General features: G+C 63.6%; 2 protein-coding genes across 2 annotated transcripts; both read left to right on the forward strand.

Annotated features, from left to right (window-relative positions):
* The first annotated feature begins 13,832 nt into the window (after positions 1-13,832).
* Positions 13,833-17,158, forward strand: PTGDS (prostaglandin D2 synthase). Its single transcript, XM_036073196.2, has 7 exons — positions 13,833-14,039; positions 14,781-14,920; positions 15,024-15,100; positions 15,757-15,873; positions 16,005-16,106; positions 16,704-16,729; positions 17,009-17,158. Exons 1-6 carry the CDS (start codon positions 13,926-13,928, stop codon positions 16,727-16,729), a joined length of 576 nt encoding a protein of 191 aa, XP_035929089.1. The 5' UTR covers positions 13,833-13,925; the 3' UTR covers positions 17,009-17,158.
* A 131-nt stretch (positions 17,159-17,289) lies between these two features.
* On the forward strand, positions 17,290-21,688 carry LCNL1 (lipocalin like 1). The gene is made up of 5 exons (XM_036073198.2): positions 17,290-18,884; positions 19,289-19,362; positions 19,454-19,564; positions 19,837-19,938; positions 20,217-21,688. The coding sequence occupies exons 1-5, from the start codon at positions 18,820-18,822 to the stop codon at positions 20,240-20,242; spliced, it is 378 nt and encodes a 125-aa protein (XP_035929091.1). The 5' UTR covers positions 17,290-18,819; the 3' UTR covers positions 20,243-21,688.
* Positions 21,689-23,207: the final 1,519 nt, after the last annotated feature.

Here is a 23,207-nt window from a genome sequence, read left to right on the forward strand (position 1 = left end):
CAGGTACAGAGAGCCACAACCTGGGATCCCAGCTGTCTGCACACCTCCTTGTGCAGGGCAGCTGCCCTGCCCCAAACAGGACCCGTCTCCCCCGATCCTGGCCCTCAGGGATCTCCAAGCCCAGGGCCTGCCGGGAAGCTGGCCCCACCAGAGATCAAAGAACATCTAGAGAGATCTCTTGCTGTGTGCCAGATTGCATTTCTTTGGCCTGAGTGGACCCCCCCAATCTGGGCCTGTCCCTCCCTCAGGGCCCTGGGCACCCCCATCTGGGCCTGTTCCTCCCTCGGGGCCCTGGGCCCCCCCAATCTGGGCCTGTTCCTCCCTCGGGGCAGGGTCAGCAGAAGGGGATGAAAGCAGGTGGGCTGTCCATGGCTCGGGGGAGCCATTTGTCCCTCTGGCACTCACCTGGCCTGTCAGCTTCAGCCCTGGGTGGTGCGAGGGGCCCTTCCCCAAAGACTCCCCATGGCCTGGGTCATGCATTCCTCCCAGCCTTGCCCACCAAAGTCACACAAAGCCCTGTACTGTGACAGTGACATCGATGGGCCGCCTCAGGCTTCCCCTGGTCCTGGGAGCACAAAGCTGCATCCCGGGAGAGCCTTCCAGGCCGCAGATGGTGGTGAGCTGCATCTACCCGGGGCCGCGGAGATCTGGGGATCTGGGGATCAGGTAGCGAGCTGCCCTAGCGCCCTGGTGGAGAGGCTCCTTTGGCCCTTCTCCAGCCATAGCCCTTCCCGCCGGTGTCCCTTGTCACGGCGCACCTTCGCTGGCCCCATGGGGCAGGTGCTCCACCCGAGCCCAGCTGCATGCAGAGAGCTGGCCAAGGATGGCTGGGGCGGGCTGAGCCCCCTGCACGTGACCCTAGCCTCCACTTCCACGAAAGGACAGAAGCTGCCTTGTTTACTAGTCTAAAGGGCAGGTCATGATTTTGAGCGACTCAGGACCTCCGGGAATTCTCTCGGCCCTGCCTGGGGACCTGGGTCCCTGGGGTGTCCCCATTCCTCAGTGACACGCAGGACTCAGGACCCTGGAGGATGCCCGCGACCACCTCCGGCCCTTGTCCCGGCCCTGTCCCCCTCCTGAGGGGCTGTGGGTCCCAGCAGGCCCCGCGGCCGGACATAGCTCTCTGCAGGGTCAGTGCCACTGCCCGGCTCAGTGTTGCCACAGCTGCCCAGTGGCTGGCGGCCCAGGATACCCCTCGACGCCCCCCCGGCCCCCCGCAGCTTCTCCCTGAGCCTGGTGAGAGCAGGTGTGCCGTCCGTCTGGACGTCCGTCCCCATGCTCCAGGCGGCACGGTTACTGGCCTGTCCCTAGGAATGGTCAGTGCCACAGGAACCTCCCCGTTCGGGCCTAGACAAGCAGAAACCCTATAAAATGGAAAAGGCTTGGACCCTGGAGCCAAGGGCACAAGTGGGTCCAGCTGAGCCTTGGACATTCTCCAGCTGCCCCGGGTCCCCTGCCTCCTCGGGTCCCCGGGCAGGTCCTGCATGGCGCAGGCACCTGATGTCAGAAGACCGCCTCCAAGGTCGTGCCCCTGCTGGTGTCCCAACCCTCCTGGAGGCTCAGTCTGCCATTTCTCTCACCCAGGCCCCCCTGCAGGTCAGGGAGGGCCACAGCCCTGTGACAGGCAGGGTAGGCGTGGGTGAGGGCCACGGATTGTTCCCCCCTCCCCCGAGGCAGGATTCTAACCCAGTTCGTCGGGGCCGGGTGGACATCCTTAGGTCCAGCCTGAGCCGTGGCTGTGGTGTTTGAGGGGACACCCTGTCCGGGACCTCGTGGGCCAGCATCGCTCTGTTTGCAACCCAGCTGCTGTGGTGCTGTGGAGGGCAGCAAGATGGACAGGACAGGACTGTGTCTGGGTGGACTGAGAAACCAGCCTGCTGCAGGGGAGTCCTCCCCAGCCTCTGGGGGTCCATTCCAGGGAGAGTGGCCCCCTGGGAGGGATGGCCGGCAAGGCCAAGGGACCTTTGGGGCCCCATGTCTGCACCTGAGTCGGCTGGGGGCTTGACCGTGTGTGGTGGGGACGAGCCAGGGCAGCAGGGGCAGGAGGGACAGCTGGAGAGCTCCAGGATAGAGCAGCTGTGGGCTCAGGCCACCGTGGGACCAGCCTGGGCACGGGAGAGGCTGGGCGCCCACGGGGCCACCAGAGGTGAGCTGGGTCCCTTTGTCTGACGACAGGTGCTCTTGCCCCACCTGTTGGACTAATTTCTTTATTACATCATTTTCTCTCCTTATTAACTTGTAAATATTACTTTGCTGAGTTTTTTAAAACATCTTTAAAGGGGCGCCTGGGTGGCTCAGTCGTTAAGCGCCTGCCTTCGGCTCAGGTAATGATCCCAGGGTCCTGGGATCGAGTCCCGCATCGGGCTCCCTGCTCGGCGGGGAGCCTGCTTCTCCCTCTCCCACTCCCCCTGCTTGTGTTCCCTCTCTCGCTGTGTCTCTCTCTGTCACATAAATAAATAAAATCTTTAAATAAATAAATAAATAAATAAAACGTCTTTAAGTAACCACTTCTGTGGCATGAAGCACGTTCACACTGCTGTGCAGCTGTCCCCTCCGTCCGTGCCCAGAACGTGGTCGTCTTCCCAGGCTAGACTCTGTCCCGTTAAACCCCGTTCCCAGCCCCCACCCCCCGAGTTTCCGGCCTCCTGAGAGTTTCCACTCATACAGAATTGGTCTTTCTGTGCCCGGCTGATCTCACTCAGTACCACGTCCTCCAGCTTCATCCACGTTGTAGCAGGTGTCGCGATTCCTTTCTTTTTAAGGCTGAATAATGTTCCATGGTGTGGACGGACCACGTCTTGTTTATCCATTCACCTGTCAGTAGACGCTGGGGCTGCTTCCACCCCTTGGCTATTGTGAATAATGCTGTGAACATGAGTGTTCAGATCTCTCTTCAAGACCTTTTTTTTTTAGAGAGGGGAGAGGGACAGAGGCAGAGGGAGAGGGAGAATCTCAAGCAGACTCCACGCTCAGCACAGAGCCCGACACGGGGCTCCGTCTCACGACCCTGAGATCATGACCCAAGCCAAAATCCAGAGTCGGACACTTAACCGACTGAGCCACCCAGATGCCCCTCAAACCTTGCTTTCTTAACTTTGTACTGTTCTTTTTGTGTTAGCCTGGAGGTTACAAGGTCATCCTTGAGTTATTAATGTCGAATATAAATAAGCATGTTCACCATCTTCTGGGCAATGTAATTATTTACAACACTTTAGTTCTCATTTATACCCTCTGAGATTTTTTTTAAAGATTTTATTTATTCATTTGCCAGAGAGAGAGAGAGAGAGAGAGAGAGCACAAGCAGGGGGAGTGGGAGAGGGAGAAGCAGACTCCCCGCTGAGCCGGGAGCCCGACGTGGGACTCGATCCCAGGACCCCGGGATCCTGACCTGAGCCGAAGGCAAACGCTTAACCCACTGAGCCACCCAGGCGTCCCTTATGCCCTCTGAGATTTTGTTCTATTTTTGTCATGTATTTTAATTCTAACTATGTCTTATACCCTGCAAGACGTATTGAGGGTGACCAAGGCCGCGGTCCCCAGGGCCTTTGCTCTGCTCTGTCATCCCTCCTTCACCGTCCGGCTCCCATCAGCAGCGTTTTCCTTCTGGCTGAAGGCGTCCTTTCATATCTTTGTTTAATTGCAGATCCATTGGTGATTAATTCTTTTGGGTTTCATTTGTCTGGAAAGTCCTTATTTAGTCTTTATTTCTAAAATATGAACTTAGGGGGCGCCTGGGTGGCTCATTCGGTGAAGTGTCTGCCTTCAGCTCAGGTTGTGGTCTCGGGGTCCTGGGATCGAGTCCCGTGTCGGGCTCCCTGCTCAGCGGGGAGTCTGCTTCTCCCTCTGTTCCTCCCCCTCAGTGTGTACTCTCTCTCCCAAATAAATAATCTTTAAAAAAATAAAAATAAAATATGAGCTTAGATTTGACATGCACTAAAATGGACACAATTTCATTGCCTGCTTTGATGAGTTGGGATAAATGTAGACACCTGTGTAAACACAACTCAATCCAGATGCAGAACATTCCATCATCCCAGAGAGCTCACTGGTGACCATTCACAACTGGTCCTCACCACCCTCTGCCCCGGCAGCCACAGATGGAATTCCATCTCCGTGGAGGAGTTTGGCCTGATTTGGGATTGCCCAGCATGTAGCCTCTGTCTCTCACACAGGCCCAGGGCCACCCCGCCCCAGGTCACTCTCAGGTCAAGGGACAACTGCATCCACTTTTTTTTTTTTTAGTAGGCTCAGCACAGAGCACAACATGGGGCTTGAACTCACAACCCCGAGATCAAGACCTGAGCTGAGATCAAAGTCAGACACTCAGCTGACTGAGCCAGCCAGGCGCCCCCATTCACTCCTTGGCCCACACTGCCCCACTGCAGGTAAAGCCTCCAGCCTGGAGTGGTTCTGACAGAACAGAGAGAATATGTCACCAAGAGATGCTCCATAAAGGGGGCTCCTGGGTGGCTCAGTTGGTCAAGTGCCGACTCTTGGATTCAGCTCGGGTCATGATCCCAGGGTCGTGGAATCGTGGAATCGAGCCTTGCATCAGACTCCCTGCTCAGCGGGGAGTCTGCTTCTCCTCTGTTCCTCCCCCACAGCTTGTGCTCTCTTTCTCTCTCTTCTCAAATGAATAAATAAAATCTTAAAAAAAAAAAAAAAAAAGATGTTCCATAAAGAAAACCCTAAAGGAAGTGCTTCAAGAGAGAATAAAGTGTTCCAGGTCCGAGGCCTGAGTTCCAGTGGGATCCAAGAGCACAGAAGGCAGTAAGCAGGTGGATCATTTGAAACTCAATCTTGGCCACATAAAACAACAGCAATAATGTTTAGGGGGTTAAATGTATGAATTCTAAAACGTGACGAAAATGGCATTGTTTGGAAGGAGGGAAAGGTATCTCTGTGACTTCGTCATATTAAAGCTGTGCACTGTGGTGTTGGCCGTAACCACGAAAGAATATATATGTACATATACACACACACAGACGCACACACGCACACACACGCACACACAGAGATGCACACACGCACACACACGCACGCACGCGCACACACACGCACACACAGAGATGCACACACGCACACACATGCACACACGCACACAGAGATGCACACGCACACACACGCGCACACACACGCACGCACGCACATGCGCACACACATGCACACACGCACACACATGCACACACAGGCGTACACACACGCGCACACGCAGGTGCATGCTCCATCACTCTGTTCTGAAGCACACTGTCTCTTGTGTTTCCTCCGAAAGTTCTCCCTGTGGGACCCATGGCCCGTATCAGGCAGGAATGCTCTGGCAGAAAGCTATTTTGTTTTGAAGGAAGTTATTTTATTTCTTGGGTTTGTGTGGATTAACTGGGAGTTGGGTTTTTTCCACCCTATCAGTTGCTGGCCCTCTGAGACCCTGGACAGCAGATGTCCCTGGAGCATCTGTGCATGTCAGCAGGGTCCCCTGGCTCTGTCCCCACTGGGGAGGGCCATGAGCTGCTCCTGGGGCTGGTGGCTGGGAAGCTGGCGGGAGGCCTGGGTCCCTGGAAGTAGACTCCACTCTTCGGGTTCGGGGCAGGGGGTACGACGGCCCTGTCTCTTGTCTCTTCCACACATACAGCTTCCCCTGCATCTCTGGGGCCTGCTTTGGGCCTCACCTCCCAGAAAGCCCTCAGGGGCTGAGGGGCACCTCACGAATGGGACCCTCGGGCATGGCGTCCACCACTCGCAGGGCCCCACTGGCCTGGCCTGGCCCTTCCTCCAGGTGCAAGGAGCTGCCCCCGCCCTGGGGCCAAGGGCGCCCAAGAGGGCCCTGACTAAAGCCATCTGGGGATGGCCAAGTCTGTGCCCACTCAGGGCTGCAGCAGAGCTGAGCTGGAGGGAGGGGGGGAAAGAGGCCAGGACAGAGTGTGGGCAGTGTGGGCACAGGAACGGGAGGGGAGGATGCAGCCCTTTCCCTTACCTCCGGGGTGCTGGTTTGCAGATTAAGATGCTCAGAGCCCTGACCCCTGGCAGACCTGTTTACTTCTGGGGATGGGGAGGGGGCCACAGTGAGGAAGGGGCACAGAACCCCCACACCAAGTAGAGGCTGGGGATTGAGCCCAGGAGAAGGGAAGGAAGGACACTGTCTTGGCAAAGATGAAGGTCTCCCTCCACCTGGGCTCGGAGAGACGCCAACCCCCAACAGCCGCTGCGGCTGTCCTCACATGGAGACCATGACCTTGAAGCCATGGTCTGCGTTCAGCTCCTAAGCGCTGGAAGGACACCGTGACTTTCCCGTTTGCCTTCCCCTGGGTACTACCCACCAGGCCTAAACCACAGGGCGCTGGGGATGGACAGAGCCCACCCTGCCCTGGGGGGCCCAGGCCGAGAAGCCCCTGCCCCACCCCTGCCCGGGTCCCCCCCACCCCATCCTTCTCCAAGTCTGGCTGCTGTGGGAGACAGTTCAAGGGCTTTGTCACAAGCCTGTGTCTGGGCCTTCAGAGCCTCAGCCCCACCCGCAGGGCACCCATCCCCGAGCCTGTGGAGGCACGTGAGGCTGCCACCTTGCAGAACCCTACTCATGAGCCACTCAACAGCTGACCACCCAGCACGGGGTGATCACCCCTTGCCAAATCAAGGGAGAAGCCCAATGACCCAGCCCCTCACCTCCTGCCAGAGCTCTTCCCCCGCGTCTGGCCAGGCTCGGGCAGGATGACTGCCCTACACACACCCCTGGGGTGTCCACACTGCTTCTTCCCGAATCCTTCCAGCCAGAAACCCCAACAGTCAGTGGCCCTACCAAGCGCAGCCCTGCCTGATGCCCAGGGGACCTTGGGGCTGAGGGGCCCAGCTGTGGCTGAGCTGGACAGAGCCCCCACCCAGATCTCAGCCATGCAAACCCAGGCCCACTTGGGGTCCCGGGCCCATCTGGGCAGTGCGGCCCTATTCCCGCTCACCTCCCAGTCTCACCCCTCCCAACCCATCCCCACCCCTCTTCTGGCCCGGGCTCATCTGGGGCTGAACCTCCCTCCCCCATGGCCAGGTGAAGTCCCAGGCACGGCTGTCCCGCTTGCTCTGGGACATCTGGGCTCTGTGACCAGCGTTCCCACACAGGAAAGGACAAGCCTCTGTCTGGGAGTGGGCACAGCCTGCATCCTGCTAGTCCAGAAGCCCGATTCCAGGCCATGACATCTGTGACCTCCCTCGGCCTCTGACCCCAGGGACCAGCCTCCCCTGGGCCCCACCATGGCTCCAGTCGCCCCTTCCCTGTCCTGATTCTGTCACCATCTGTGACCTCAGCTCTCCTGGCTCCTGGCCGGGTGCACAGCCACCCCTGGGGCCCCGCCCCGTGCCGGCAAAACCCCGCTGCCTCCTTCCCACCTCACACTCCCTTCCCACGGCCGCTCAGCCAAGAAAGCGGGCATTCCTCCTGACCCCCCGGCCCCTACAGACCCACTAACCGGCCCTCTCTAACCCTGGGGGCGGGGGGCCCCCCACTGTCCCGTCTCTTTACTGCTGGAGCAGACCCGACCTGGGTCTCCTGGGCCCACTGCCGTCCCTTCCCAGGTGCCCTCCACAACAGCCAGTCACAACCCCAGGCCCACCTCCGCCCAGGGTGGGAGCCCAGCTGGCCCGTGGACGGGCAAGGGTGCACAGCCTCAAGATCTCCAGCAGGGACTAGCCAGAGGCCAGGGTGCACCCTTGGGGGGCAGGTGCATGGGAGGGGAGGAGGGGTCATCCCTAGCGACGGCCTGGCTAGGCCTCCGGGCTCGCGTGGCGCTGGGCTGTGGGTGACCCGGGGAAGGCGGCCGTGGGAGACAGTGGCCGGAGTGACTTCCAGGCTCCAGGACCAGTGGCTGTCAGACCAGGCAGCTCCTTTCCCTCCAGAGAGGCCTCCCACCACCCATCAAGGCCTCGTGGTGCCCTGTCCCCCGAGGCACATCTGTCCCCATACTCCTCCCCCATCAGAAATAAACACTCGGTGCCAGGAGGAGCCAGCATGACCGCCAGATGACCCATGGGGCGGGTGAGGGCTGCAGGCCAGGCTGCGGGTGGCTCCCAAAACACCCGGTTCTAGCCCCGGGCGGGAGCGGGATGTCCTCTCCTCTCACATAACCCTCCGGGGCCTTCACCCTGAGGGCTGGGCACTGTCCTGGGCTCTCAGGACCGACAGAGCCACCTTCACACACGTCCCATCTTTGATGGCATCTAGCAGAGGCTAGCTGGGAGCCTGGGGCGCAGGGTCATGCAGTCACCCGGAGGGCTTCCTGGGGTGCCAAGATGGGGGCCTGTGACCCGGGTGCCCACTGTCCAGCCCCACGGGGCCCAGAGCCCCCCCCAGCCCTGCTAGGTGCCCACCCTGTTGCCGGCCCTGCTCAGAGCTATGGCCCCCATCTCCTCGGAGTCACCTTGGGCCCCCAGGGAAAGGCAGGAGCACCCACCTCAGGGGCAGGCTTAGGCCAAGGACCAAGGACTCAGGGCCTAGGCCCCAGTGGCAGCCTTGCTTTCCTCTGCTGGGACCAGGAGATCCTGTAGACGCCTGGGCCAGCCTGACATGGCCAGGTCATAGAGCCAAGAAAACTTCCAGAATCAGGACACTCCACTAGGGCCCTGAATGAGCAAGCCTCTACCCAAAACTGTCCTTCTGGCTTCCGGGTCTTTGGGGAGAGGGACGCCCAGGTCAGCCGATGGTGACCCAGGAGGGCCCATCTGTTGATCTGCCTAAAGACCTCTCCCCCAGCCCTCAAACGGGTGACTGGATAGGCTCTAGCCCCCACCACCCACTGCCTGGCTGGAACCTTCCAGAAGCCATCTGCCCTGGTCACCCTGATGCTGAGTGTCACAGCTATGGGAGGCGGCGGGGCGTGTGGGAGCATGGTGGGGGCCGGGCCGCTCTCCTCAATGCCCTGACAGACCCCTTCCTGGGAGGCAGACCTGCTGCAGGCCCTCCACCCTTCCCGGGGCAGCCCCCAGCCCTGGGAGCTGCCCTTCAAGGTAAGGAGGCAGCGGGACTCAGGTGCTCCCACACGAGGCTGTCTCTGGATTTCTGCCCAGACCACGCAAGACTCACTTCCCACGGCTCCCCTGCATGGGTCCTGTCTCTGTCCTCTCTCTGCTGACACCTGGCAATCTGGTGGCTGTTTTTCCCAGCGGGGCCTTGGAGGTTGGGCTGGCCTAGGACTCAGGGAGGGGAGGGGCCTAGAGAGTTTCTGGCAGGGGGAGGAGCTCTGAGCTGGCCCTGCTGCACCTGCCTGGCGTTGTCAGGCTGCAGACCCGGCACCCCCACTCCCTCTTTGGGTCCCAGTGTCCCACTCAGGGGCATTAACCATGCTGCCCCCAACCCTCTGCTCCAGGCGGGTGCTGGCCCCTGGCCACCTGCCCAAGGAGGCCTTCTGTCCCAGTACGGCCCGGAGATGCGGCTGATCCGGGTCTGGGGAGGGCTCAGGGGAAGGGGATGAGGCCTTCAGGGATGTTCCAGAATATTTTGTCTAGCAGCTTCTCCTTGACCCAGGGCACCGCCTTTTCCCGACTTAAATCCTTTGGGGACCCACCAGCCAGTCTCCTCAACACCTTCCAAGGGAGGAGCATCTTGGGGTGAGGTGAGCCCCGGGGCAGGTGGCAGGGCCTGAGGGGGTGGGGTGGGGTCCAGTGGGGCTGCCCCTGCCCAGCAGCTCAGGGCCCCCTCAAAGCCCCTTCCCACACACTGGGGGGAGCTGATTGCCAAGCAGAAGGTGGGTGGGGCCCACAGGGCCCTGCGAGTCCCTTGTCTGAGGCTGGAGGACACTGTCATCTGCAGGCCAGTGAGAAGCCACCAGGCCCCTGGACAGCCTCAGCCCTGGAGAGCCATCCCCGGGGCACACTGCCGGCCCCCCAGCCCCGAGGCGGAGATCAAGCCTAGCCCTGGGCCCCAGGCTTGTATCTGACCGGGCAGGCTAGGGGCAGGGAAACGGCCCCGATGACCTCTCAAAGATGAGGCCCACTCCTGACATCCCCGCGGCCCAAGGCAACTGGCATCCAGAGCACCTTCCTGCCCCAGCCGTCCTCAGGCAGATGCCCATCGTCAGCCTCACGCCTGGGCTGCAGGGCCCGGGGGGTCTCAGCCTCAGCTCTGCATCCAGAGCTATCTGGGTGCTGCGGTGGGCCTGGAGGGGGGCCGGCCTGACCTAAGGTCCTGGCGTGGGGCTCCCGGGCGACCACCACCTGTGCCATGGGCTCAGAGCGGGCGCCCCGCCCTCACGGGTCAGCCAGCCCCACCTGTCCCTCTGAGAGCCGCGAAGCAGCACGTGGTCTGCCCGCGGGGTGGGGGGGCCAGGAGGGGCCTCATCACCGCCAGCATCCAGCACGGACGCACCCCCCCATCCCCCATCCCCACATCAGCTGAGCAGGGGCCCCGCGGCGGAGATGGCCCAGCTCAGAGCTGCTGACCACACAGGGCCCAGCTCAGAGCAGTGAATGGGGGGGGGGACACAGAGAGAGCAGGGGGAGTCCTGTGACTGCGGGAGGGAGGGAGGGAGGGAGGGACAGCTCCTGGACGCGCCCTCCCTCCTCCCCAGGCCTCTGTCCTGCACAGTGGAGGGGGTGGGGCAACAGCCAGACCCTACCTGGACCCCGCAACAGATGAGTCACCGCTCACTGCGCCTCCTCCTCTACCTGCCAGCCCAACAGATCCCGGAGCACCTATTTCCTGAGCCCCGAAATTGTGCCTCAGGCCCCCACCCACCCCACCTCTGCTCAGGGTCCCGTTGAGGAAGGAATGAGTAAGGGCCTGTAGGGGCACCCCTTGGAGGGCCTGAGAGGGTCGGGAGCAGAGGGGAGGGAGGGACCCGGGGCCCTCTGCACAGATGGGGAAGCTGAGGCTCAGGAAGGCCGGCCGCTATCCAGGATCACCCTGTCCCTGCCCAACCAGGTCACCCTGGTCAGAGGGAGCTGCTCCTACAGCCATTCGTGTGGCTGCCCCAGCAGGAGGTGTTGGGGGGCCTGGAGGGGCAGCATCCAGGCAGGCAGGGAGACCAGGCACTGGAAGACACCCCTCCAGGAGTCCTGACCCCACCCACAGGGACCCAAGATAAGAGTGGCCACCCCGCCCAGACCCAGGGCCCTCCATTAGAAGGCCCAGTACTCCACAGCATTTATGGAAGGCCACCTGGGCCGTAGGGGCCCCGAGCAGCTGAGTCCCAAACCTCACCCACCACTGCAGCATCTTCCGTGTCCCGCTGCTGGCGGCCACCTGGGGGAGAAGGGACATGGGGACCATCTGGCCTTCTGCTGGCCAGTGGGGAAATGGAGGAGGAGGGACTCGGTCCCTGGCGCTGGGTCTGAGGGCCAGACACTGGGGTCCCCAGGGGCCACTCTGTCCTCAGGAAGACCTCGTTCCACCAGGATCTGTGGGACCCCCGGGGGTCCGGCGGCAAGTGCCCCTCCTGGCAGGTTAGCCCAGCCTGCCCAGATGAGAGCTGTTCAGGCCCATATCTCCAGGGTCCTGCCATCCCGGGTCTCCCCCCACAGTCTTGGTCCCACTGTCCTGGGTCACCTTACTGCCTTGCCCTGGGGTGTGCTCACCACTGGTAGAGGTGTCCTTGTCTCGGGGCGGCCTGGCCTGATAAGGGACCTGCAGCCCAGCCACTCAGAGAGCCTCAGGCCTCCCTAAAGCCAGAGGGCTGCCAGCCGGTGAATGGGCAGGAAGCCCAGTGCCCCCATGGAGGTGCAGCCGTGTCCCCCAGGCCTTCCTCCACAGTCCTCTTCCTGCCCCTGTCCCATCCTGAAAGGAACTCCCAGATCGATTCCTGGGCCAGGCTGGGCCTGGGGCAGCCCAGGGTCCGTGCAGGGTCCTGGCGTCAGCCCCCCCAACTCCTGCCTGTTCTAGTGGACTGTCATCCTATGGCCCATACGTGGATGGCACCGAGAAGCCAGGCTGACAGGAGGCCAGGGCGGAGGCTGGGGGTCTCAGGCCTGCCTCTGCCCCCTGCCCCGCACCACCGCCCCCCTCCCCCACATCACTGCCCCCACACCCCCGCCCCCTCCCCCGCACCATCGCCCCCCTCCCCTCCCTACTCCCACCTCCCTCTCAGGTGTCTCCTGTCTCTCTCTACCCCACCCCCTCACATTGGCCTCTGCCCGGGAAGCCAACAGCCCCCTGCCAGCCCGGGCCCCCGTGAAGAAGCAGGAGATCCTCCACGTGGCACCGTGCAGCCGGCAGCTCCCCCAGGCTGCCCTGCTGATGGAGCCCCACAGTGCTCCAGTCTGCGCTCCCCCACCCCCGGGCCACTGGGGAGGGGGCCTCACGTCCCTGGCCTGGATATCAGGGCTGCAGAGCAAAGGTGCCAGGGGAAGAAGGGGCAGGCTCCAGACCCGCGGGTGCCCAGCCCCTCCCAGCAGCCCACTCTCAACCCTTCCCACAGAACTGCCACACCTGTTTTTCCAGCATTTCTGAGATCCCAGCCTCAGAAGGGGAGACAGGGGCCAGTCCCAGCAGAATAGGTTCAGCCCACCTGCAATGACCCCACAGCAAGGGCCCAGCCAGGGCCAGGAAGCCCGGGGGCCGAGGTGCAGATGTCCCCTTGCCAGGGCCCCTGTGGACCTGGGACCGCCCTCCCGCCCTCACGAGGTGGGTGGCAATGCCCATGCTGGTCCCATTCAGGGAGCTGACCTGACCCTATGCCTCCCCCTTGATCACTTCTGAACAGCTTTGGAACAGGGGCCGTTCCAAAGCCAGAGGCCAGGGCTGCCAAGAATCCAGCTTCTGGGTGAAGCCCTGGGACAGGAGCCTGCACCCCCCAAATGGGCTAGGCCTGTGTCCGGAGACGGGCGGCCCCTGCCCCCCAACTGACCACAGCTAGAGCCCCGCTGTCTGCACCCCACATAGGAGCTCTCCCCTGCTTCATTTTCCCTCCCAGGCTCCTCGCCTCCCACAGGATAGCACACCTCTCCCGCTCACAGTGGTCAGAGCTGTGGACCCCACTCAGCCCTGAGCTGGGGCCCCGCCGGCCTGGGATGGCCTCGGGCTGAAGCAGAGGGACAGGTGACACCCGTGAGATCTGAACAGGGCCCAGGACCTCAGAGACAGCCCGTCCACCCAGGGAGGCCTCCGAAGGTGGGGGTATCCCTGAGTCCTGTGCTGGCAGGGAGACGCTGGGGCTGGGAGCAGTCCCCGTCTCAGTGTCTATACCAGGTGACAGCCTGAGTCCACATGGTGCTCCTGGGCCAGACTGCTGGGCAGGACCAGTGTAGCTGCAACCACACACAAAGGGTGGGCCTGTGCCTGAGGCGAGGGGGGCCCCAGGCTGAGAAGGGTACCCAGGGGGCCACCAGCCAGAGTCCCAGCAGCTGGCTGGGTGGGGAAGGTGTGCCCAGCACGCCTGGCCTTCGGGCCCGACTTCGGGGGCAGATCCGGTTACCTTGGTTATCTGGGCCCAAGTCCGCCGTCACCATCCAGCCCGCTGGGCCTTTCAGGACCAAACTCGCGCAGTGCAAATCCCCTCCCAGGGTCACTGGGCTTGGAGAGAGAATGAGGGTAGGGCTTGTGTGAGGGGTTCCAGCCCCAGATAAGAAGTGACCAGGGGTCCCAGGCAAGGCACACGCTCCCTGTCCCCATCCAGGCTGCTGGGCTGCACCTGGGACTGGAGACGGGACCAGCCTCGCAGGAGCCTCTGCCCGGCCTCCGCCCTCACTCAGCCGCAGGTGGCAGGGCCCAGGCCCCCAGTCAGAGCCTCTTACATAAGCAGCCCTGTGGGGGCCAGGCTGCAGCTGGGCTCCTCCACTCTGTCCTCCCCCAGCATCACGAGCCTCCAGTGGGCTGTCCTTGGGCCCTGGGTGGAGGCCAAGCCAGGCCCATAAATAGGGGTCTCTCTAGTGGCCTCTACTCCCCCTGCCGGCCTCCCTCCCTCTGCCTGCACTGCTGGCATCCCGGCCCTGGTCACACACTCAGCTCCAGGACAATGACCGCTCTGCACGCGCTGTGGATGGGGCTGGTCCTGCTGGGGGTCCTGGGAGTCCTGCAGACGCAGGCCCAGGCCCCCGTCTCCCTGCAGCCCAACTTCCAACAGGACAAGGTGAGGGGCTCCCGGCCCGGTCCCCCAGGCGGCACAGGGCCCTGTCAGGGGAGGGGGGCGCTCTCTGGGGCCGAGTTGTCTTCCTGGGAAGAGGGGAGCTGAGCAGGAGGAGGCTGACCAGAACCACCCCCGTCCCTGGGCCTGCGGCAATTCGCCAACCAAGAGAGCAGAGCCACTGCTCCCGGAGCGGCAGGGAAGCACCTGCGTCCGTGAGGGCACACGCGGCACATGGGGACCCCCGGGCCGAACGCGTGCCTCCGCCATCCAAACACGGTCACCCCGCTAAGCTCACGACGCCCAGAGGAAAACAGGCACACGCTCCACACCTGGGTCCCAGGACACATGGTGCGCGAGCGCGCCGACGGGGATGGCCCACGGGGATGGCCCACGGGGATGGCCCCAGACACCCGAGTGCGCGCAGGGACGCGCTCCGCACACGCTCAGTCGGTCCTCCGGCCCGCGCGCCCCGCCCCGCGCCCCTTCCCGAGCGTCGCGGGCGCCCAGCGGCCGGCCCCGGGCAGCCGAGCCCGCCCCAACCCCTCTAGGGACGGCCCGGGCGCCCTCTGCCGCCCGCTCCCGCCACCGAACCAGCCGGGCCGGGGCGGAGGGGACTGCGCGCCGCGTGACCGCCCTCCGGGGCGCGGGGCGGGGCGCGGCTGGAGGCGGGGGAGGGGGGGCGCTCCCCACCCAGGTCCGCCCGGGAGGGTCCTGGCCGACCCGGGCGGGGTCCGTTCGCCGCAGTTCCTGGGGCGCTGGTTCACCTCGGGCCTCGCCTCCAACTCGAGCTGGTTCCGGGAGAAGAAGAATGTGCTGTCCATGTGCATGTCCGTGGTGGCCCCGACCGCAGACGGAGGCCTCAACCTCACCTCCACCTTCCTCAGGTGGGACACCGGGCTTCTGGGGCCCAGAGCACCCCGCCCCATGACCACGGTCTAGGGACAGCCCCTGGCCTGACCCCTGACCCCTTCGGTGACCTGCCCACAGGAAAGAGCAGTGTGAGACGCGGACCCTGCTGCTGCGGCCGGCGGGAGCCCCCGGCTGCTACACCTACACCAGTCCCCGTGAGTGGGGCCCCCTCTAGGGACCCCTGGGCCCAGCCCTGGGCCAGGGAGACCCGCCTGCCCCAGCAGTACATGGGGTGGGCTGGTGGCCACTCCACCAGGGTCAGCTAGTCCATGGTTTGGCCTGGACCTGCCCCAGGCTCAGGTGTGGGGGGACCACGACCCCTCTCTTGGGCACTGGATCCCCTTTGGAGCTGAACTCCAAGCCCCTTCCTGCCCCCCCATAATGATATTTCCTCAGGCGGAGCACACATGGGCAGTCCCCCAGCCCCCCTCACTCCTCTCCACGGTTTTCCAGCCCAGGAGCAGGGCCAAGGGCCTCTTCACGCCCCAGCCCACCACTTACCCCCTTCCTTGGGGACGGCTTCCCACTGGGAAATCTTTCCTCTTCCTTTCGGCCGAGGGGTTTGTGGCTGCACCATGAGCCCCTGATGTCCTGATCCTGTGTGTCTGCTGCCCCCAGGACTTCTGGTGTGAGGAGCCCGGCCCCTGCTGCGCAGCAGGAAGCTGGGACAGCCGCCTGTCTCACTGGGGGAGGGCATCACCCCTGGCTCCTCCCGCAGCCGGCCCGGGGAGAGCGCACCCCTTCCCAGGCAGAGGTGGGCCGGAGGTCTAGGGCCAGGGTCCCCAACCGGGCTTCTCTCGCGGATTCCCAGACTGGGGCAGTACCCACGACGTGTGGGTGGCGGCGACCAACTACGACGAGTACGCGCTTCTCTACACTGCGGGCACCAGAGGCCTCGGCCAAGACTTCCACATGGCCACTCTCTACAGTACGCACCGCACCAGGGACCCACAGTCTGGCCTGAGATGGGTGTCTCCCGGGGGGCTCCCCAAGCTGCGGGCGTGGGGGCAGCAGAGACCTTCCCCAGCTGAGGCCAGCAGCTTCTCCCTCTTGCCCCAGGCCGCACCCAGACCCCGAGCGCCAACATCAGGGAGAAATTCAGCACCTTCGCCAAGACCCGGGGCTTCACGGAGGATGCCGTTGTCTTCCTGCCACAGACCGGTGAGGGGGCTGCTGACCTGACGGGGAGGGGACTAAGGTCGGATTTGGGGCGGACAGTGTCCTGATTCAGGGGAGGCTGCGGCATGCGGTGCATCCGGCCAGACCGCCCACTGACCACTGACCAGCACACTGTGGCCTCCGGGGTGGGGGGCAGTCTGTCCTCACCCAGAGACCTTGGCCTGCAGCCCCTGGCCGGGGCACAGGAAGGTACTCCTTCTGCAGGAACATCCGCCCCCCGCCTCCCCAGTTTCACCAAGCAGCCGGTGTTCCAGGCCCTTGATGAGCCCTCAGGACACAGGGTCCCCAGCCTGGGGGGGGGCAGGCACTAGAAACAGACCCAGCGGGGTGGGGGTGGGGTGCTGCAGGAACACACGAGGGCTCGGGGCCCGGGGCTTCCCTGAGGCAGGCAGCCTGCTCCGGACCCAGGTGGGGACAGAACCCCCTCTTTGTTTGGAGGAGGGGAGAGAGTGACGGAGTGTGATGGACTCAGCAGTTTTGGGGGGCTCAGGGCTGTCGGGAGGGGGCAGGCAGCCCCGGTGGGGAAAGTGGCCCCAGCCTGGGGCGCTGACCACGGTCCCCGGGTGTCTTTCTTGGCAGATAAATGCATGGAGGAGCGCAAGTAGGTGAGTGTTGTGGGCTGTGGGCTGGCTTCACCTGGCAGTCCCCCCTCACACCTGCTAACACTACCCCACCATGCAAGGGTGGTCCCAGGCACACGGGGGTTGTCCAAGGGAGAGGGGCTCCACTGGGGTTCGCAAGATTCCTGGGGGTAAGAGGAGCTGGAGGCTGGGATAGGAACCCGTGGGGTCGATGGGAAGGGAGGGTCCGGAGGCGCTCGCTCCCTTGTGGCTGGGAGGGGCCGTGTTGCCTGCCCCACCCACTGGTCCCGCTCTCTCTGCCAGGAGACCCCGGCCCGCAGGACCTGGCCATCCTGCCCTGCTCTGCTCTTCCCTCCAAGACCCCCAAGGCCCCAGCCCTGGCTCTTCCCTGACCCCACCTCTGCGCCCTCTGGCTTTCTCCTGGCTCTGAGAATAAACTCCGGAAGCAAATCAGCCGTCCAGCTCCTGCCCGTCTGTCCTGTCGTCCTCGCTGCCCATGGCCTGGCTCTGGCCTGCTCCCTGGGGACCTGACCACACCCCACTAACCTTGGGCCTCAGTTTCCCCTTCCCCTCTGGAAAGTCTCTGAGGCTGGCTCTCCGTGATGTCGCCTAGGGGTGGGCAAGGGCCCGCTCGTGTTTGCTCCTGGTGGGGCGGGTCCGAATCAGGACCGCTGAGGAGCAGTACTATCACGGCCCTCCCCCAACGCACGCCGGGCTCTGACCTCGCCGCACCCCCTCCAGCCACACTCCTGCAAGCTGCCCCTCCAGCCGGCACGTTCTGGGCTGGGGCCCAGTCACCTCCTAATCCGTAGGCAGGTGCCTGGGGCCTGCCCCCTCACCCCAAGTCTAGAGAGGCCTGAGGCCCAGGGAAGCTTTGCCTCCACTGGGTTTTGGAAGGTGTGGGGTTAGTACACTCAGACTGGGCAGAGATCAGGGTCCCGGAGGACAAGGAGGAAGGGGCTGCCCTGTCCATGCCCCCCACACTGGGACGGACTGACTGAGTGGGCTGACGACCGGACACCCTCATCCCTCTGGGTACTGTGGTGACTCCTGTCCCCTGTTTGCCGGCCCCACCCTTTCACCAGACCCCTGGCACCAAAGCCACCGTGGGCCCCGGAGCACGGTCTCCCTGACCAGCCCTGCCCCACGTCTCCCGCTGTCCCCCAGGTTCCAGGCCCTGCCCTGAGCCCTCCTGGCTCACAGTGGGCAGCACACATGGCATCCTGCCCACCAGGCCCCCACCCCGGCAAATTTCAGCCAGGCCCTGTAGAGGCACCAAGAGTTGTGAGGCTCAGAGGTGGGGGTGAGCTTCTTGGCAGGCTTCCTGGAGGAGGGGGTCTGGGGGCTATGTCTGAGCTGAGAGCTGGGGGCAGACATCCCAGAAAGCCTGCCAAAAGTTCTCCCCCTGCATCGAAGGATCTGAAGTCTCAGGAGGAAACGCCACCGGGGATGGGCGGGGTTCCGTGGACACAGCTGAGCCCGTGCACTGCAGGGCACAACAAGATCCCAGCCTAATCTCAGTAGGCTTGGTCCCGGGCCAGCAGGCCAGCCACCCCAGGGCATCTGGGGGGTCATAAAGGCTGGGCAGGAGAGGCCACCCCAGCTCTCCTGCTAAGAACCATCCTCCACGATGCTGCAGATGCTGCTGATCGGTTGGGTCTTCGCCTTGCTCAGGGTGTCCCTAGGCCAGGCCCAGGTCCCCATCCAGGCCAACTTTGATGCCAGCCAGGTGGGCCCAGGCACCCCCATGCCAGACCCATCCTGTCCTCCTCATGGATGACCCCCTTGCTTCTCCATCCAGGTCCCAGGGGCCAGCATTATCCCCAGAGAGGCTGGAGGGCCAGAGGGCCAGCCATCAGCTGGGGGTGGGCTGTGTGGGGAGGACAACGGGCTCCTTAGGCTGGTCTGTGGCTCGTGCCCACCACCACTCCCCAGGTCCTCAGATCCGGACGAGTTGCAGCCACCCGCCACCATGCTGGGTCAGAGTTGATGTGGGTGCAGGGCCTGTCCCCCCAGCTCTCCCTGCACCCTCCCTGTAGTTCCAGGGCATCTGGTATGTGGTCGGGGTGGTATCGGATGACCAGGGCTTCCTGGACTCCAAGGACAACCTGAAGATGCCCGTGGTCTTGGTGACCCCCTTGGCCAATGGTGACCTGGCCCTCAAGTTTGGGTACTCCACGTAAGTGACCCCATGAACCCCACCTCAGACTGGGCCAGAGGTGAGCCACCGAGAACCAGAGGTGTCCCTGGCACCATAGGGAGTCAGACCCAGGCCCCCCGTGGTCAGGCTGAGGGGCTTGCCTGTGGCCTGGCCATGGAGGAGTCTCGTCCCTGTGTCTGCCTGTGGGAGTCTGCCAGGGAGCCCCTGCGTCTCCTGGCTCGTGTGTCCTTGAGCAACACCTGCCCCCCGCCCCTGAGAGGGTCTCTCAGCTCTGAGCACAGAGTGAGGGGGGTCCAGGGGTGCCGGGCAGCCTGAGCACCGGCCCATCCTACGTGGTCAGCAGTGCCCAAGGGGTGGCCCTTTGCGACGTGGCCGGGCGGCGTGTGCCGGACGCTCAGGATGCTGTGGGTCTTCCTCCCCAGGCCCGATGGCGGGTGCCAGAAGACGGACACAACCTTCACTAAGGGTGCTGTGGACGGGCAGTTCAGCAACGAGGGTGAGAGGGGGCAGGGCAGGGAGGGCTCCCGAGCCAGGCGGGGGTGGGGGCCCGGCCAGGCTGTCAGGTTCAGCTGGCTCTCGCCCTTCAGCCATGGCGCAGACCGACATCCGCGTGGCGTCCACCGACTACAAGCATTTCGCAGTGCTGTACGTGGAGACGCAGAAGGGGGGCGTCAGGAACGTCTGGCTGCAGCTCTACGGTGGGCAGCCCTGCCCGGTGGCGCTCCCGGCACCCCTGTGCCCCCACTAGTCACTGGGCACGGCCTCTCCTCTAGGAGCCCTGCGCCCAAGCCTGGTCTGGACTGTTGGGCACATTCCAGCAAGTTCCAACTCCATGGCAGGGGGATCCACTGTCCCCCAGGGTCTCCTTGGGACCCCTCCGCACCCAGCCCCTCCCAGCCCCTCTGCCCCGCCCTGCCCCTCCCCCCGCCGCCCCCCTGCCCCTCTGCTCACCTGTCGGCCCTGCCCTCAGCCCGTGCCCCAGAGCTGTTTCCTGAAGGGGCCCAGAAGATGCAACAGCTGGTGCCCCAAGTAGGCCTGAACCCCAGCCAGGGCACCCTGCTGCCCAGGTCAGGTGAGTGCTATCCCCACACCAGCTCAGGGTTACGGCAGACCCCAGACCCAGACTGGGAGGGCCAGGCCCCAAGGCTCCCCCTAGGGATGGGGCGGCAGCTCCAGGGGCAGCCCTGGCCTATCTGGGCCAGAGGAGGGCCGGACGGTGCCCTGGCCGTGGCCCCCCAGGAGGGGATGGCTCGCAGGCTGGGGGGCTTGGTTATTCAGGGAGGGTTGGGGGCCTCCACCCCTGGGGAAGGGGGCCCCGGGTGGTTCCTCAGGCCCCACTCTCTCCCGCAGGCCAGTGCGCTGGTGCCTTCTCCTAGGTGAGTACTCAGGGGCAGGCGCGGACGCCACTGCCCAGACCACGCAGTGCCCCGTGCCCTGCTGGCCCCTGGAGGCCCCTCTTGGCCAGAAAGCTGTCCGGTGGGGTCCTCATCCTGGGAGCAGGGTGGGGTGATAGCACAGAATCAAGGTGGGCTGGCAGGCTGCGGCGGGGAGGAACAGAGTGGGGCCCTGGGGCTGGGCCCAGGGAGGGCAGGAAGAGGCCAGAAGACGGTGCTCACCCCACTATACCTGCCCTCTTGTTTGCAAGGAAGGATCCCGCCCAGGAGTGCCAGTGGCGGGGGGGGGGGGGGGGCCCATGCTCCGCGTACTGGGCCTTCCCCAAAGAGCGTGCACCACTTCTCTCTGCCACCCCTCCCCCAGCACAATAAATCATCTCCTAAAGCCCACGGCTGCAGTGCATTTCTTCCACGGCTGCAGTGCATTTCTTCCCCGGGCTTCTGGGACCAGGGCGGGACCCCTTGCTCGGCCGGCCTGGCAGGTGCTTAGCCTGGGAGGAGCTGGGGCTCTGCTCTGAGGGAAGCAAGCTTATCCAGACAAACAGGAGGGTTGCAGGGCCCTCCCCGCCACTCTCCCCCCCACCAGGGCACCGGACTGGGGGTGTCGCCCTTGCTCAGCAGCCCAGAGCTCCCGCGGGCACAGTGGGCCTCCTGGGCCTTTGGGGTCCTCCCAAACCACAGCACAGAGCAGGGATCTGGGCCACTTCCATCCCCCCACTTCGCCCCTGATCTCTGGCCCCTAAGTACCCGCAGTTCACTCCCCACCCAGAGCCAGAGGAAAGGGGGTGTGTGCGAAGCTCTGTTCTGCCCTGTGTCATTATCACCCTTCTTTAAAGACACGTCCTGCAGGGGGCGCCTGGGTGGCTCAGTCCGTGAAGCCTCTGCCCTGGGCTCAGGTCGTGATCCTGGGGTCCTGGGATCAAGTCCCGCATCGGGCTCCCTGCTCAGGCGGGAAGCCTGCTTCTCCCTCTCCCACTCCCCCTGCTTGTGTTCCCTCTCTCGCTGTGTCTCTCTGTCAAATAAATAAATAAAATCTTTAAAAAAATAAAACCACAGCCAGGTCCTGCCAGATTTGCTGCCTTGACTGGGGTCCTTCTGGGCTAGGAGGTCACAGAGATTAAGAGCCCCCCCTGAGGGCCCCAAACAGCCCCTCCACACCTGCACCCAACACCTGTGCACCCAGCCTGTGCCTTTGAACCCTCTGGCCCACCTGTGGACACTTTGAGGCAGGGACCTGCCCCGGTCTCCTCCCTGCCCCCAGCTTGACACCAGTTCCCCGGTGGAACTGAAGCCCTGGGGGTCGGGACAAGTGTGTGGAAGGCCCAGAGAGCCAGCCTCCTCCCACACGGGTGACCTATGAGCTCACCCACCCACCCTTCCTCCCGACACCTGGGCAAGGTGCCGTCTGCCCACCTAGAGGGGCACCTGCTGAGAGATATTGTCTGACCTCCAGGCGATAAATCAACTGATCGATGGATTGATTAGTTATCATTTGGCTTCCATATGGACCAAGAGAAGATGGGGTGGAGGAGGCCACGGCAGCAACAGCAAGGATTTAAAGTGGAGAGGTAGGGATGCTTGCTCTCCTGGAGAGTGGTGCAGGAAGTCTCACCACCAGCTTCTCCACGCCCACCAGGCTCTGGACCCCCTGCCCTCCCCCACTGACCCTTCCCAGCGCCCCTGGGAAGGATCTGGAGTGGAGAGATGCAGATTGCCCACCATGGCCTTCTGGGCACCTTTTCCTCGGAGAGAGGCTCCGTTCTGGGGTGGGGCAGCCCCACGGGGCCCCTCTGGGTCCCAGGAGGGCTGTCCCCCCAGGCGTCTGCAGATCCGCCCCGGGCTCATCATCTCATCCTGCACCACCCTGCTCAGACCACGCGGGGGCAGCCCTCAGCCAGTTCTCTCCCCAGAAGCCCCGGAACTCTGCGTGCTGCCTCAGCCCCTCCCTGCCCTGCTCCCCACCGCCCCCAGAGCGTCCTATCAGATAGAAAAGGCCAAAGTCCTTAGCTGGCCAAGAAGGCCCTCCCTGACCGGCCCTCCTCTGACCCCACCACCTACCCTCTTTCCCTCAGCCCTGCTGACCAACTCATGTCCCTTGAGCACGCTGGCCCTGCGACGGCCTCAGGGCCGAGATGCAGGCGGGCCCTGCCTGGGGGTGCTCTTCTCCAGCTCTCCGCTTGGCTAGCTCGCTCTGCTCCTCTGAAAGCTTTTGCTCAAATACCACCCTGTGTGCTCCCTCCTTGGGCCTCTGGGACCCCAAGCCCTGGCTGCCCTCTGGCCTCTCTAGCGACTCCTTCTCCGACTCGGGGGGCTTGCAATGCGGCGTGTCCTGGGGCGAGAGGCCAGCCCTGGCTGCCCTCCCTTCCACAGTCCCCAGCCCGGGTAGCTGGAGCCTTTCTTAGCCTCTTCCTTGCCCACGTTGGAGGCCCCACCTACTTGTGCCCACGCCCATGTTCATCAGACGGCTCCCTGCAGGAGGGCTGAGGTGCTGAAGACCCAGCCATCCCGTACATTGTCTAGATATTTGTGTCATCTTTTTAAAACTTCAATTTGTCGGTTTTCTTACCATGTTTTGTAACAAATCTTTGCTTCAGGTCTTGAACTAGTTCCCTGGGGCTACTGTGACAGATGATCACAAACTTGGTGGCTTTAAACATTACATTTACCTTCTCGTGGTTCTGGAGGCCAGAAGCCCAAAATCGGTTTCCCTGGGCCGGAAATCCGGGGCGGGCAGGGCCACACTCCCGCTAAAGGCTCCAGGCGGGGAGCCTTCTTGCCTGTCCTACCTCCTGGTGGTGGCCAGCAGCCCAGACTGGTGGCTGCATCACCCCAGCCTCTGGCCCCCTGGCCACACTGCCTTCTCCTCTTCTTTGTGAAACCTCCCTCTGCCTCTCTCTTATGAGGACGCCTGGGACGGCATTCGGATAACCCAGGAAAACCTCCCCAT

This window comes from Halichoerus grypus, chromosome 14 (genome assembly GCF_964656455.1).
Source record: "Halichoerus grypus chromosome 14, mHalGry1.hap1.1, whole genome shotgun sequence".
NCBI classification, from domain to species: domain Eukaryota; kingdom Metazoa; phylum Chordata; class Mammalia; order Carnivora; family Phocidae; genus Halichoerus; species Halichoerus grypus.

Excerpts from the sequence above, each read along its gene's own strand:
- PTGDS (XM_036073196.2), top strand. The coding sequence starts at position 13,926 with ATGACCGCTCTGCACGCGCTGTGGATGGGGCTGGTCCTGCTGGGGGTC. Across the intron at positions 14,921-15,023 it reads CTCACCTCCACCTTCCTCAG|GAAAGAGCAGTGTGAGACGC; the intron begins GTGGGACACCGG and ends ACCTGCCCACAG. Across the intron at positions 15,101-15,756 it reads CTACACCTACACCAGTCCCC|ACTGGGGCAGTACCCACGAC; the intron begins GTGAGTGGGGCC and ends GCGGATTCCCAG.
- LCNL1 (XM_036073198.2), top strand. The coding sequence starts at position 18,820 with ATGCCCGTGGTCTTGGTGACCCCCTTGGCCAATGGTGACCTGGCCCTC. Across the intron at positions 19,565-19,836 it reads CGTCTGGCTGCAGCTCTACG|CCCGTGCCCCAGAGCTGTTT; the intron begins GTGGGCAGCCCT and ends CCCTGCCCTCAG. Across the intron at positions 19,939-20,216 it reads CACCCTGCTGCCCAGGTCAG|GCCAGTGCGCTGGTGCCTTC; the intron begins GTGAGTGCTATC and ends TCTCTCCCGCAG.